The sequence below is a fragment of the Boleophthalmus pectinirostris genome, unplaced genomic scaffold, assembly GCF_026225935.1.
Source record: "Boleophthalmus pectinirostris isolate CB_2022bp ecotype Guang Dong unplaced genomic scaffold, ASM2622593v1 HiC_scaffold_22, whole genome shotgun sequence".
Taxonomy (NCBI): domain Eukaryota; kingdom Metazoa; phylum Chordata; class Actinopteri; order Gobiiformes; family Gobiidae; genus Boleophthalmus; species Boleophthalmus pectinirostris.
The window spans coordinates 39,091,935-39,107,839 of NW_026571190.1; the positions used below are offsets into that span (position 1 = coordinate 39,091,935).

The 15,905-nt window shown below is 43.2% G+C and overlaps 1 protein-coding gene across 1 annotated transcript in view; it reads right to left on the bottom strand.

Annotated features, from left to right (window-relative positions):
• Positions 1-15,905, bottom strand: part of lrba (LPS responsive beige-like anchor protein) — a 702,007-nt gene that overhangs the window by 357,647 nt on the left and 328,455 nt on the right. The window contains 1 exon segment of the mRNA XM_055158186.1: positions 9,624-9,732. Within this exon segment, the coding sequence (XP_055014161.1) occupies positions 9,624-9,732 (109 nt within the window).

The window sequence follows — 15,905 nt, forward strand, 5'->3', positions numbered from 1 at the left end:
CATCCCTCTCTGCCCTCGTCTCTCTCTCTCTGCCGTCTCTCCTCATCCCTCTTTCTCCTCTGTGTCTCCTTTCATCCCTCTCTCCTCTTTCTCGCTCATTGTCCCTTTCTCTCTCTCTCTCTCCTCTGCGTATCTCCTCATCCCTCTCTCTTCTCTCTCTCCTCCTCGTCCCTCAGATCAGAGTCCATCACTTCTAGCAGCAGCGGTGGTGTCTTCAGAGTCTCCTCGTCCTTCTCTCTCTCCTTTGAGTCTCTCCTCGTTCCTCTCTCCTCTTGTCCCTCCCTCTCTTCTCTTCTCTCTCTCTTCTCTCTCTTCTTCTCTCTCTCCTCGTCGCTCAGATCAGAGTCCATCACTCGCAGCGGCGGCGGCAGGAGTAGATGTTGTGTGGGGAGTGGGATCTGCAGATCTCGTCCACATTAAGGATCCCATTAGATAAAAAACCCTAAAAGGTAATTGGATTTCCTCCTCGTTATCTCCATCTCTGTTTCACCCGCAGACGCTCTAATAACTCACTCCGCACGAGAGAGAACCGACGAGACGGAGGGAGAGAGAGAGAGAGAGAGAGATGGAGAGACGGAGGGAGGGGGGAGATATGGAGGGAGAGAGTGAAAAGAGAGTAAGAGGAGAGAGACAGGATGGAGAGAGCGTGAGAGAGACACTGGGGGGAGTGAGAGGAGAGAGAGGGGAGGAGAGAGTGAAGAGGAGAGAAAAGGAGAGAGAGTGAAGAGAGACAGCAGGAAGGAGAGAGAATGAGAGGAGAGGCAGAGGACGAGAGAGTGAGAAGAGAGAGGGGAGAAGGAGAGAGAGAAGAGAGAGAGAAGAAAGTGAGAAGAGAGAGAGTGAGAGAGAGAAGAGAGAGAGAATGAGAAGAGAGAGAGAAGAGAGAAAGTGAGAGGAGAGAGAGAGTGAGAAGAGAATGAGAAGAGAGTGAGAGGAGAGAGTGAGAAAAGAGAGAGAGAATGAGAACAGAGTGAGAAGAGAGAAAGTGAGAAGAGAGGGGAGAAAGAGGGGGAAGGAGAGAGAGAAGAAAGTGAGAAGAGAGAGAAGAGAGAGAGAAGAGGAGAGAGTTAGAAGAGGAGAGAGAGAGAAGAGGAGAGAGAGAGAGGAGAGAGAAGAGGAGAGAGAGAAGAGGAGAGAGAAGAGGAAGAGAGAGAGAGAGAGAGAGAGAGAGAGAGAGAGAAGAGGAGAGAGAGAAGAGAGAGAGGAGAGAGTGAGAAGAGAGAATGAGTAGAGAAAGAAGAGCGTGAGAAGTGAGACAGAAAAGAGAGAGAGAGAGAGAACTCCATTCTCACGCATTCTGGGAGATACAGGGGAGAGAGAGAGAGAGAAGAGAGCGGGAGAGACGGAGGGAGTGGGGGAGATATGGGGGGAGAGAGTGAAAAGAGAGTTAAACAGAGAGAGTAAGAGGAGAGAGACAGAGGGACGGAGAGAGAGTGAGAGGATAGACAGAGAGAGAAAGAGAGAGGAGAGATAGAGAGAGAGAGTGAAAGGAGAGACAGAGGAGGGAAGAGAGAATGAGAGAAGAGACAGAGGTAGAGAGAGACTGAGACGAGGGACAGAGGGGCGAAGAGAGAGTGAGAGGAGAAAGAGGGGAGAGGAGAAAGTGAGAAGAGCGACAGCGGGAAAGAGAGAGTGAAAGGAAAGACAGAGGAGGGAGGAGAGAGTGAGAGAAGAGAGACAGAGGGGTGGAAAGAGAGTGAGAGAAGAGACAGAGGAGCAAGAGAGAGTGAACAGAGAGACAGAGGAGGAGTGAGAGAGAAGAGAGAAGAGAAGAGAGAGAGAGAGAAGAGGAGAGAGAGAAGAGAGAGAGAGAGAGAGAGAGAGAGTGAGAGAGAGAGAGAGAGAGAAGACAGAGAAGAGAGAGAGAAGAGGAGAGAGTGAGAAGAGGAGAGAGAGAGAAGACAGAGAAGAGAGAATGAGTAGAGAAAGAAGAGAGTGAGAAGTGAGAGAAAAGAGAAAAGAGAGAGAAGAGAAGGAGAGAGAGAGCGAACAGAGAGACAGAAGAGCAGAGAGAGAGTGTAGTAGAAACACGACGAGGGGCGGAGGGGGGATGTGTATGGGGGTGTATGGTACAGCAGCATATGTCTGTGAGGGGAGGAGTCTGTAAATCACGTTGTTCCTCTGTCAGTCTCGACTGGAGGATATGAACCCTGACAAGCAGCAAACATAAATTTGTTTTTATGTGTCCAATAATGTGAACCTCTGCTGCTGCTTCTGTGTCTGTGTCTGTCTCTGTGTCTGTGTCTGTGTCTGTCTCTGTGTCTGTGTCTGTGTCTGTCTCTGTGTCTGTGTCTGTGTGGCACCTGAAGCTTCTGTTTGACTAAACCGATCTCTCCGGAAAGAAAACAAAACGAAAAGAGATTAGAGTGAACGAACCGCCTCAGGTGAGTTTGAGATACAAAACTCTGAAAACAAACTCCAGGAACGTTTTAGCTGCAGGATCTATTCTGCAAAATCGACTTTTCAGAGCTTTTACCATGTTGTCATTGTTTCCTCTCACTATTCATCCACCCAAAGTTGTATTAGGAGTGATTCGTGTATGTTTAAGTAAACTTTAATCACACATTTTCAAAGACTAACTCCTGTTTTCATCGCCCACTGCTCTGTATTCGCTTCGTTCTTCAAGTTTATTTTCTTAGGATTAGGATTCAGCCGCATAGCTTTGTTGTGATGACGTTTACGGCGACGTCACCTCCCATTGGACAAGTCATTTCAGGTCTTTAAACCAAAATACCATATATATCATAGATTTTTGCAGGTAATCAAATGTTTAACCTAAATTGCACTTAAAAAGTCTTGGTATATTTTTAAGATAATTTATATAAGAGTTGTAGAAATGCTATTTTTTCCTTTTAAAATGCCTTGAAGAGATTGCGAATTATTACGGTCAAAACGGAAAGAATTGAGATTTAAGAGCTCTTAACAGTTTTTGGTCAGCTAGTCTAAGCATCAAGTCTTCTCAAGTCACAGGGCTCAAGTCCGAGTCAAGTCCCAAGTCACTGACGTTCAAGTCCAAGTCGAGTCCCAAGTCTTAGTCCATTTTATCAAGTCACAAGATCTAAAAATAGTGACTCAAGTCGAGTACAAGTCACGAATTACAAGCCCCAACCTCTGCCTCTAACAGAAACTAAACTGCACCCGACTTAATATTTAAAGGTTCGTTTAAAGGTGCATTGCGTAACTTTTTGGTGGAGGGTCCCTCAACTGGTTTTGTCTTTATTGCTTTGTCTGGAATGTTTCACAGTGTGGCATTAAACCTTTCTATCTTCATGGAGACCAAACCAGACCAAGTTACAGGTCAGATCTGTGGCGAGGCGACGCCGCTCACAGTCAGAAGGCCTGGTATTTTTGAGCTAAAAAAAACCCATACGTAACTGAATAAACGTAAGGTAATGTGTTATTTATGATATGTTACTGTCATTTCAAAGTAATTCATTACTTTACAATATTACTGTGTTTAAAATGTCAAATATTACACAACTATTACAGCACTTTTAATTTACTCTCACCAAAATAACTGCTGAACTAAGATGCTGAACGTTTGTGCCGTATATGGACTGAACCAGGACTAAACCAGGTCTAAACCAGGTCTAAAGCAGGACTAAACAGGACTAAACAGGACTAAACCAGGTCTAAACCAGGTCTAAAGCAGGACTAAACCAGGACTAAACCAGGTCTAAACCAGGTCTAAAAGCAGGTCTAAACCAGGACTAAACCAGGACTAAAACCTGGACTAAACCAGGACTAAACTAGGACTGAACCAGAACTGAACCAGGACTAAACCAGGTCTAAACCAGGTCTAACGCAGGACTAAAGCAGGACTAAACCAGGTCTAAACCAGGACTAAAGCCAGGACTAAACAGGACTAAAGCAGGACTAAACCTGGACTAAACCAGGACTAAACCTGGACTAAACCAGGACTAAACTAGGACTGAACCAGAACTGAACCAGGACTAAACCAGGTCTAAACCAGGTCTAAACCAGGTCTAAAGCAGGACTAAACCAGGACTAAACCAGGACTAAACCTGGACTAAACCAGGACTAAACCAGGACTGAACCAGGACTGAACCAGAACTGAACCAGGACTAAACCAGGACTAAACCTGGACTAAACCAGGACTAAACCTGGACTAAACCAGGACTAAACTAGGACTGAACCAGAACTGAACCAGGACTAAACCTGGACTAAACCTCGACTAAACCTGGACTAAGCCAGGTCTAAAGCAGGTCTAAAGCAGGACTAAAGCAGGACTAAACCAGGGATAAACCAGGTATAAACCAGGTCTAAACCAGGACTAAACCAGGATTGAACCAGGTCTAAACCAGGACTAAACCAGGATTGAACCAGGTCTAAACCAGGTCTAATCTTGGACTAGGAACTGGAACCTAGGACCAGCACCACCACCACAAAGCAAAACCAACAAATTGACAGAGTCCAAACCCAAATCTAGACTTTACAGCCGTGTTCAGAGTCACTTCAAGGTAAAACCACCGTCTATAAACGGTTTACAAACTGAAAACAAAGGTGCGTGTTTATTTGGCCGTATCCTCGCTGTTTTTTTTTTTTTTACCCCTTTCACCTCTGAAGGGCCCCGGGCTGAGAGTGCGGGCTCGGGGGGCCCCGGGGGGATGTTTCATTGGCCTGTTATTTTTATAGTGGCAGCGCAAAATGAAACTGTTGGCTGCGGCGGCGGCTCACAGTGGGTTTGTACGGGGCAAAAATCAATACGGCAATATCAGAGCGGGACTTATCAGGCTCCAGCGTTCCTCCGGGGTCACGAGGAGCCACCGCGTTTAAAGGGCCCGAATTCAATTGTGAAACGCACTCCGGGACAAACAACGGCCGATATCTGATTTGGGAGATGCGCCGGCGAGAGCAACTTCAGAAATCAGGCGGGGGAAGAAAAAAAAAAAAAAAAATGGAACAGTTAAAAAGTTACGGCCTTTCGTTCATTTTCGTCGAGCAGTAAATTGGGAATCGGCCGCAGCATCTGGAGGAGAAAGAGGATCATTCTTTTTTTGATATAAAACCCAAAGTAAGAAAACGAAAAAACAACTATTTTCTTCGTTATTTGTCTCCAAAACCGAAATGAAAAAACAGATAATGATTCGTTTTTACAGTTTTTGATTTTGTGTTTAAATGAAAAATGGGAAAAAACGGATAATGGACCGGTTCCCGTTTACGTGACTTCCTGTGACTGTGATGTCGGACTGAACCAGGACTGATCCAGGTCTGGGACCAGACCGAGACCAGAGCGGGACTGAGATCAGACCTGAGACCGGGACCAGACTGGGACCGGAGCGGACTCCGAGCCTCAGCTTTGAGCTCCGGGCCTGCCATGGGCTCTGAGCCTCCAGTCTGGCCCCGGCCTGGTTTTGGTCTGGTCCCGATATGGTCCCGCTCTGGTCTCAGTCTCGGTCTGGTCCCAGTCTGGTCCCAACCTGGTCTCGGTCTGGTCTCGGTCTGGTCCCAGTCTGGTCCCGCTATGGTCTCAGTCCTGCTCTGGTCCCAGTCTGGTCTCGGTCTGGTCTCAATCTCAGTCTGGTCCCGGTCTGGTCCCGGTCTGAGTCCCGCTCTGGTCCCGGTCTGGTCTCAGTCTGGTCCCGGTCTCAGTTCCACTCTAGTCCCGGTCTGGTCCCGGTCTGGTCCCAGTCTGGTCCGGTCTGGTCCCAGTCTGGTCCGAGTCCTACTCTGGTCCCAGTCTGGTCCCGGTCTGGTCTCGGTCTGGTCTGGTCTCAATCTCAGTCTGGTCCTGGTCTGGTCTCGGTCTCAGTCCCGGTCTGGTTTCGGTCTGGTTTCAGTCTGGTTCCGGTCTGGTTTCAGTCTGGTTTCAGTCTGGTTTCGGTCTGGTCTCAGTCTGGTCCCGGTCTCAGTTCCACTCTAGTCCCGGTCTGGTCCCAGTCTGGTCCCGGTCTGGTCCCAGTCTGGTCTGGTCTCGGTCTGGTCTGGTCTCAATCTCAGTCTAGTCCCGGTCTCAGTCCCGGTCTGGTCCCGGTCTGGTTTCAGTCTGGTTCCAGACCTGGATCAGTCCTGGTTCAGTCACCTGACGGTCTACGCGGGCGAAAGGACCGGCGTCTCCGACATTTTACCGCCGCTGATCTCGCGGGTGATTTTAGCAAATTGTATGAAGAAAAACCCACCACTTCAATCCAGGTTAAAAAGCTTTGTGACGCACTTTACTCACATTTGTACTGAGTAAAATATTAAAATGTTTTCCCTGTAATGCCGTAACATTACTGCGTTACAGAAAAAAGCAACACATTACAGTGAATTCGTTACTTTTATAGTCGAGTTTCAGCTGACGTCATTGTTATTAAAAGCCCGCGTTGCATCCTGGGAAATATTTTGGTCGACGGTCAAACACAGTGCGTAACCTCGCGTATTTATCCCCGATAATGGTAAATTCCTGCTGCATTATCGGATGCACAAATAGAAGCACGGAAGAAGGAAAATGTCTTTTTCGTATTCTGAGTGAAAAGAACCACTAACGGTGAATTAAACGGCTTTCAAACATCCACAGAGCAAACGTAGAAGATCCTAACAAACCGTGGACTCCAACAAGTTCAACAACACATCGAGACTCTTGGAGGTTTTCATCTTTTCTGCTGTGAATGGCCCAGGAGTTTCCACCAAGTCATTGTGGATGTCGCCCAAGTGAATATTTGTCCAGGTAGTTGGTGATTCTGACCAGAAATTTGGTTTGTTCCACCTTTTGTCGGGGTTGAAAAGGGTGATTTGTCGTCCGTCGATGCTTATGACCAATTTCTGGTCAAATGGTCTTGGGTCCTCTGCCGTTAGAGTGGATAAATAACCGGGATCAATACCCTTTACGTGCTTTCTCGCTCCGTCCGTCATGTTGAATTAGTGTTTCTTGCCGCCGACCAAAATAATTCCCAGCATGCAACGCGCGCTTTTGTCAACAATGAAACTCGCCTACAACGCGTTACTCCCCGACACTGCCTCTGATTTGAACTGAAAACCTCAAAATCTTAACCAACTTCTTCTTTACCAACATTTTAAAGTAAACAGAGCCGTTGTTCACCTGCACCGTCCACAGTCGCCTTCAGAATCTGTGACTGTGCTGCGTTTGGCCGCTCGTCCGTGTGCTGCGTCAGAGCCTCGTGACCAGCGGCTTCGGGTTATGTTTGAAAAGTAAACATTTGCGCTTCAGGTTGGCAGTGACGGCTCCGAGCCCGTGACGGACAAGCCCCCGAGCCGGCGTTACCTCGGCTCGTACCGCGGCTCTGTTTTCTCTACATCTCCACTGACGGCGAGTGAAAATATGAAGCTGTGACCCGTCGCTGTCAAAGCACTATCGAAGCAGGCGTCAAACTCGGGGGGGACTGTGTGACGGGCGGCTCTCGTTTGCAGTTCGCTCGCGGTGACTCACTCTGCAGTTCATGTTCGTTTGTTTTAAAAAGCACGTGTCGCAAGGAAGACGCTGCCGACACGATACACTTTTCAATACTGTGTACTTTCCATTCAGTACGGTTCGATACGAAATATTTCAGGTCGATTCAATATGGTTCCATAAAAACAAAAGTCATGGCGAGGAGTGTGCAAACATATCGACATATCGTATCGTTTAACGCAGTGGTTTTGAATAGGTGAGGACTGCCTTCCCTAGGGGGCGCCAAAGAGCTACTGCGGAGGCACGACACACACGAACTAAACCAGGACTGATCCCAGGACTGAACCAGGAATAAACTAGCACTAAATCAGGACTAAAACAAGACTAAATCAGGACTAAAACAAGACTAAATCAGGACTAAAACAAGACTAAATCAGGACTAAAACAAGACTAAATCAGGACTAAAACAAGACTAAATCAGGACTAAAACAAGACTAAATCAGGACTAAAACAAGACTAAATCAGGACTAAAACAAGACTAAATCAGGACTAAAACAAGACTAAATCAGGGACTAAAACAAGACTAAATCAGGACTAAAACAAGACTAAATCAGGACTAAAACAAGACTAAATCAGGACTAAAACAAGACTAAATCAGGACTAAAACAAGACTAAATCAGGACTAAAACAAGACTAAATCAGGACTAAAACAAGACTAAATCAGGACTAAAACAAGACTAAATCAGGACTAAAACAAGACTAAATCAGGACTAAAACAAGACTAAATCAGGACTAAAACAAGACTAAATCAGGACTAAAACAAGACTAAATCAGGACTAAATCAGGACTAAAACAAGACTAAACCAGGACTAAAACAAGACTAAATCAGGACTAAAACAAGACTAAATCAGGACTAAAACAAGACTAAATCAGGACTAAAACAAGACTAAACCAGGGCTAAACCAGAACTGAACCAGGACTGAGTGTCAGGACGAGCCGGCACAGAGCTCCACACTACATGGAGCTATTTATTTATTTATTTATTTATTTATTATTTAGCACATATAACATAACAATAAAAAAGAAAAAAAAAAAAAGTAGGGGCTAGAAGAGGCTAAAAACCTAAAAGGGTTTATATTAAAGCTTCCACCCTAAAGCTAAGGACGACTGTCATCCAATCACGCTTCGCAGACACTCGGCTCTGCGGGCTCAGGGTCCTCTCGCTCAAGTCCAAGATTAGTCCTGGTTCAGACCTGGTTTAGACCTGGTTTAGACCTGGTTCAGTCCTGGTTCAGTCCTGGTTCAGACCTAGTTTAGGCCTGGTTTATTCCTGGTTTAGGCCTGGTTAAGACCTGGTTCAGTCCTGGTTCAGACCTAGTTTAGTCCTGGTTTAGTCCTGATTTAGTCCTGATTTAGGCCCAATTCAGACCAGGTTTAGTCCTGATCTAGACCTGGTTTAGTCCTGGTTTAGACCTGGTTAAGTCCTGGTTCAGACCTAGTTTAGGCCTGGTTTAGTCCTGATTTAGTCCCGATTCAGACCTGGTTTAGTCCTGATCTAGACCTGGTTAAGTCCTGGTTTAGGCCTGGTTAAGACCTGGTTTAGACCTGGTTCAGTCCTGGTTCAGACCTAGTTTAGGCCTGGTTTAGTCCTGATTTAGTCTCGATTCAGACCTGGTTTAGTCCTGATTTAGTCTCGATTCAGACCTGGTTTAGTCCTGATCTAGACCTGGTTTAGTCCTGATCTAGACCTGGTTTAGTCCTGGTGACGTACTGATGTTCAGGGATGTTAAAAGTTGCCTCATTTAGGCCTGGATGAAGTTGGAGATTATTTGCTGTATCAAAAATCATTTATGAATGCACTTAAAAAAAAATTTAAATATGAAAATTCAATATTAAAAGTTATTATTGAAAGTCATCATTGCCAGGAACACAAAAGACACAGTATCGATATCGTGGGCTCCTGTATCGATATATCATCAAGAGTATTTTTTGGTACATTTTACTAAATTATTTTGTTACAGCTACAGTTTTGTTGTTTGTTTAGACGAATGAAACTCGATTTATGCGACATATTTGACATTTTCACTGTTTTGAGGATTAAAATGTTTGTGTTTCATATGAACTCTGCACAAGAAATATATTGGTATATCTTATTTAGATTTGTATACACACATTTACATTACGTCCATGAAGATCGGTATCGAGTATTGATATCGGCCGATACTCGAACACACACAAAAAAAAAAAAAAAAAAAAAAAAAAAAAAACTTACCTCAAACTCGGCGTGTTTGTGGATGTCTTCCGCTCTCTGTCGGCTCAGGATGAACTCCGCTTCGTTTGCGACTCGGACCAGGTGATCCTTCATGGTGTGACTCAGCAGCCTGCGAAAAAAAACAAAAACAAAAACAAGCGCCGCTGTTTATTTAATCGGATCGGTGATGTAATAATATAACATAATACGTGCAGGACTCTGGGGCATTTGCAACATCTGCTCGGCTCAGTCTGGGGAACTGGATACGGGACAGCCATGAAATACCCATAAAATACCCAAAAGGAGCCGTGCAAAATGAGCAGAAAATCGAATTTGTGAAACCGCACCAGAGGAGATCTTGGCGTTTTCTGCTCTGTAGGTGCTAATTGACTTGTTAAAGACGAGGTGCGGGGGATTAACTGCGAACGCGGAACATATTTGGACCGCCTTGTCGCCTTTTATTGTTTTTAAAATGTTATATTCGCCGAAAAACAACGTTATTAACACGTTTTATGAGTTTCGCTTTCGTTTTTGACGCTCTTGACTGCCTTTGCTCTCTGTGTTAAGTCGCTCCCCTTCAGAGCGCCATCGCAACACAAGCGGCGTGCGTCCTGCTAACGAAATGAAACCTGGGAGAGATCGCTAGATTACTTAGACATGCACGGATGGCGTCTAAAACCTAAATAAAACCTTAATATAATGAATACAAGTTATTTTTGTTTAATGCCATACTGTGGAACATCCCGGGGTAAGCAACAACATCAACATGAGGCAAGCAGGTGGTGGATCAACTGTCAGAAAAGTTCCACAGTGAATCTTTAAGTGCAAAGAGTTGTTGTTTTTCTAACCATATTTAATTTTATTTATTTTATATTTTATTTTATTATTTTATTTTATTTTAATTAATTAATTTATTTATTTATTTTTTATTTTATTTATTTACTCTTATTTTATTTATTTATTTAACAAAACATATACAAACATTTATTTTTATTTATTATATATTTTATTTTATTTTATTTACTCTTACTTTATTATTTTTATTTTATTGCTTTTATTAGATTTTTACTTTTTTTTTTTTTTTTTTTTTTTTTTTTAAGGACTGGTATGATAAAATTTTTAGCAATTTAACTTTTTGTCGTCTTCATTTTATGATCTCTGTGCAAACTGCTTTGTTTGAAAAATGTGCTATTGAAATTTGGATTTGGAAATGAATTTAGAACAGTTCATACAATTCTAGGAAAGTCTTGTAAAAAGGAAACTCCCCTGAAGTGACCTCGGCTCATACAAGGGGCCCTAGATAAATACAAAAACAAAATACATGGTTAGAAGTAGTGTCGTCGTACTCGAGACCGGACTTGGTCTTGAGACGTCTTTTTAACAGTGTTGGTCTTGTCTCGGACTCGGTCTTGTCTCAGTCTTGTTGGCGCTTGGTCTCGGACTCGAGGTCTGACGTGCGACGAGTGCGATCGTATTTCATTACGGCCGGTAAATGTGCAAAGGCTCAATATCACTGCAAAAAACAGTGAGAAAATGTAACAGAAGATGCCAAGTTCTAGTCCAAGGTTAGTCCTGGTTTGGTCCTGGTTTAGTCCTGGTTTGGTTTAGACCTGGTTTAGACCTGGTTTAGACATGGTTTAGACCTGGTTTAGGGTTTAGAGGTTTAGACCTGGTTTAGACTGGTTTAGTCTTGGTTTAGCCTGGTTAGACCTGGTTTAGTCTTGGTTTAGACCTGGTTTAGACCTGGTTTAGTCTTGGTTTAGACTGGTTTAGGGTTTAGACTTAGAGGTTTAGACTTGGTTTAGACCTCTTGGTTTAGACAGTTTGGTTTAGTCCTAGTTTTAGACTTGGTTTAGACCTAGTTTAGACCTGGTTTAGACCTGGTTTAGACCTGGTTTAGACCTTTTAGACCTGGTTTAGACCTCCTGGTTTAGACCTAGGTTTAGACCTGGTTTAGACATGGTTTAGTCCTAGTTTAGACCTGGTTTAGACCTAGTTTTAGACCTGGTTTAGTTTTAGATAGACGGCAAAGTTCAGCATCTTCGCAGTTATTTTAGTGAGAGTAACGTTAAAGTGCTGTAATAGTCGTGTAACGTTTTAAACACAGTAATATTGTCATGTAACGAATCACTTTGAAATGACAGAAACAAATCATAAATAAATAACACATTACAGTGTTAAAGTCACTTGCCCAACAGTGTTAATATGTGCTCCCTAATCTAAAGTGTTACCCAACATTTTAAATAAATAATGTCTCTATAGTCTATGTGTATCAGCTCTAATACACATTTGATATGATCTCGCGGGCCAAATTTAATTATATCGCGTGCCAAATTTGGTCCCCGGGCCTGAGTTTGACATGACTGATCTAGTGTATTTCTATTCCTGACTGAGAAATTAAATTGTTTTTCAAAATATGAAGGTTACATGCACTAAAATGGCCACAATTCTTTTTCGCAATTACTGGTCCTCAAGATCACACTTAACAAAAAAAAAAAAAAAAGTATGGTAGACGATGTCAGGTTCAACCCATTTTCTTGAGCTTTTGAGACTTTGGCTTCCCGACTATTGAGCGGAGTGTTCTTGACTAGTTAGAAGTTATAATTCCAGATGTAATTTCACATTTTCACTACAAAAAACCTCTTGTTCCATTGGTCGATAATTGTACTCGTCACGTGAAATTGACTGAAATCGTAATAAAACGTTCTTGATTCACGTCGTCTTCAGTTGATTTGAGTCGTCGTTGCGGCGCGTAGGTTTGAGTCCGGCTCCTCGGGCCTTATCGGCGCTAATGAAACCTGCATGTACTTGGTGTCGCCCCAAACCTCAGTACAGCAGTAAAGGTCAGGACTGTGCAAAGTGGAACAATAACAGAGCAGGGGCTGGGGGGGCTGGAGAGGGGCTGGAGAGGGGCTGGAGGGGGTTTGGAGGGGTTTGGAGGGGTTTGGAATGGGGTTTGGAGTGAGAGGGGGTAAGAGGGGGGGCCGGGGGGAGCGCTGTAACCCAAGCCCGGTGTTTCGGAGCAGGGCAGCAGGGGAGCGGAGGTGCTGGGGCCTCCGTCGCCCGGGTCTCTGGTCCCGGACAGACCTCGCTATCAATAACGGCTCCACGGCTCTTCTCCGCACGCCAAACGACTCACCGGTGGGACGTTTTTTTTTTTTTTTGGAGGAGACGCTTTCAGAGCGCTGTGGAGCTACAGTTTACGCCGGCCCTATATCAGCGCGGTGTCAGAGCCGGACGAAGGTTTCTGCAAAGTACTTCAGTATTTTCGTACGTAGAAACGCAGATTGGTCCTGTATCGTGTTTGAACTTCTTATGCAAATGTGTTACAAGAAAAGAAAAAAGTTGATTTATTTAAGCAGGGTTCCCGATCTTTTTCACGGACAAAAACTTTCGAAATTTTTCCCACGACTTTTTCATGACCTAAAGTGAATTTTCCATGATTTTACAGCACCTACATGTGAAGAACGGATCAGATTTTTAGGGCTAAATGTGAAATGTTAAACCTTTCCACTCTCCTTATGGTTTGTGGAAAGGTTTGTTGTTGTTTCAGTCCTGGTTTTACGATAGTCTAGTCTTGGTCTAGTCCTGCTTTAGTCCTGTTTCAGTCCTGGTTTTACGGTAGTCTAGTCTTGTGTAGAATTTATCCGAATTTTAAGGCTAAATATGAAATGTTAACCCTTTCCACTCACCTTATGGTTTGAGATTATAGTTTTTGGTAACACTTTATAGTAACTACACCTTACTTAGCCTTAATAAAGCATGAACAAAGACTTAATTAATAATGAACAAAGATTTAATTAATAATGATTCACGCTTAGTAAATGCTTAATAAAGCATAATTTGTCTTCACTTTAGAAAAGCTCTCAAAAAGACTTAACGAACAGATAACAGCTGCCTGAATGATCATTGCATTGTATTATTAGTAAATCATTCTTTCATAGTTTATTCATGATTAATAAATGCACAAATGGTTAGTTCATGAGTAATTAAGTATGAAATAATTATGAGTAACTATTTACAGCACAGGCAGATTAAGTGCAAGTGCTAATCAAGGTAGTAATTAAGTAGTTACTAAGCGTGAATCATTATTAATTAAGCCTTTGTTCATGCTTTATTAAGGCTAAATAAGGTGTAGTTATTATAAAGTGTTACCTAGTTTTTTAATACAATAAACAAAATATCGTGATATATTGTCAAAAGTCTCTCAATAATATCAGGGGCCATCACAAAATATTGAAACACAAGTTAAATTCATTGTTTTGGTGCAGCAATAACTAAAAAAACAGAGGGAACTACATAGACCATGATCCTTTGCTCTGTTTTGGAGCAAACTACATGAAGAAATAACAGTTCTACACTTTTAAATCTTAGTTCTTTAAGAGGAAAAAGTAGCATATTCACAATTTTGTTCGCCTTCACAAAATATCGCAATAAATATCGTATCGTGAGATTTGTATATTGTTACATCCCTATTTTTTAACATTCAAAATACTGTCAGTGCATTTATTGTCGTTTCTTTTAAACAAAAGAGAATTCAGTCTAAACATGCAGGATTTGTGTTAAACGTGTGAAAAAGAAAAAAAAGAAAAAACTCCACGTATGTTTTAAATGAGGAAACGACGTTATATCATAGATCAGAAAATTGTGTAATATGGGCCGTTTAAGTTTAAACAGGGTTCCCACGGTCATGGAAATCCTGGAAAAGTCATGGAAAATGAAAATGTCATTTAGTCTTGGTCTAGTCTTGGTCTAGTCCTGTTTTAGTTCTGTTTCAGTCCTGGTTTTACAGTAGTCTAGTCCTGGGCTAGTCTTGGTCTAGACCTGGTCTAGTCTTGGTCTAGATCTGGTCTAGTCTTGGTCTAGTCCTGCTTTAGTCCTGGTTTTACAATAGTCTAGTCTTGGTCTAGTCCTGCTTTAGTCCTGCTTTAGTCCTGTTTCAGTTCTGGTTTTACTATAGTCTAGTCTTGGTCTAGTCTTGGTCTAGACCTGCTTTACTCTTGCTTTAGTCTTGGTCCAGTCCTGCTTTAGTCTTGGTCTAGTCTTGGTCTAGTCTTGGTCTAGTCTTGGTCTAGTCCTGCTTTAGTCTTGGTCTAGTCCTGCTTTAGTCCTGCTTTAGTTCTGTTTCAGTCCTGGTTTTACAGTAGTCTAGTCTTGGTCTAGTCTTGATCTAGTCCTGGTTTAGTCTTGGTCTAGTCCTGCTTTAGTGTTGGTCTAGTCTTGGTCTAGTCCTGGTCTAGTCTCGGTCTAGTCCTGCTTTAGTCTCGGTCTAGTCCTGCTTTAGTCTTGGTCTAGTCCTGCTTTGGTCTTGGTCTAGTCCTGCTTTAGTCTTGGTCTAGTCCTGCTTTAGTCTTGGTCTAGTCCTGCTTTAGTCTTGGTCTAGTCCTGCTTTAGTCTTGGTCTAGTCCTGCTTTAGTCCTGGTCTAGTCCTGCTTTGGTCTTGGTCTAGTCCTGCTTTAGGAAGCTGCTCACCTTCCTAAACTACCACTTCATGACATCACAAGGTGGATCAGAGCACTTTGAGGTCTGGAGACGTAAACAGACCAATAATAAAGGATTTAAACTCCAGGTACAGTGAGTTTCTGAGGATTTAACGACACTAGAACTCGTCTTAAACCTCGCAGGAGTTTATTCCGCGTAACACGGCAGCTTTAAAACGACGTGAGGGTGGAAAAGCTGAAGTAAGTTTCCAGAGCGAATACGGCGGCGTTTAAATCACCGCGGTTTTAACGGTAAACGGCCGTGACGCGAGGTATGTTTGCACGAGCGTCGCCTCTTTAAAGTGAAGTACAAACCCCGTCGTCCACACAACCGGGTCTAAACCGAGTCTAAACCGGGACAGAACTCAGGTCTAAAACAGGATTAAAAGTGTCTAAACCAGGACTAAAACAGGTCTAAAACAGGACTAAAACAGGACTAAAACAGGACTAAAACAGGACTAAAACAGGACTAAAATGTGTCTAAACCGGGTCTAAACTGGGATTGAACCCAGGACTAAAACAGGACTATAACAGGTCTAAACCAGAACTAAAACAGGGGTAAAATCGGTCTAAAACAGGTTTAAAATGGGTCTAAACCAGGACTGAACCCAGGACAGGACTGAAAACAGGACTAAAACAGGACTAAAACAGGTCTAAAATGGGTCTAAACCGGGACTGAACCCAGGTCTAAAACAGGACTAAAACAGGACTAAACCAGAACTAAAACAGGGCTAAAATGGGTCTAAAGTGGGACTGAACCCAGGAAACCCAGGACTAAAACAGGATTGAAACAGGACTGAAACAGGTCTAAACCAGGTCTAAA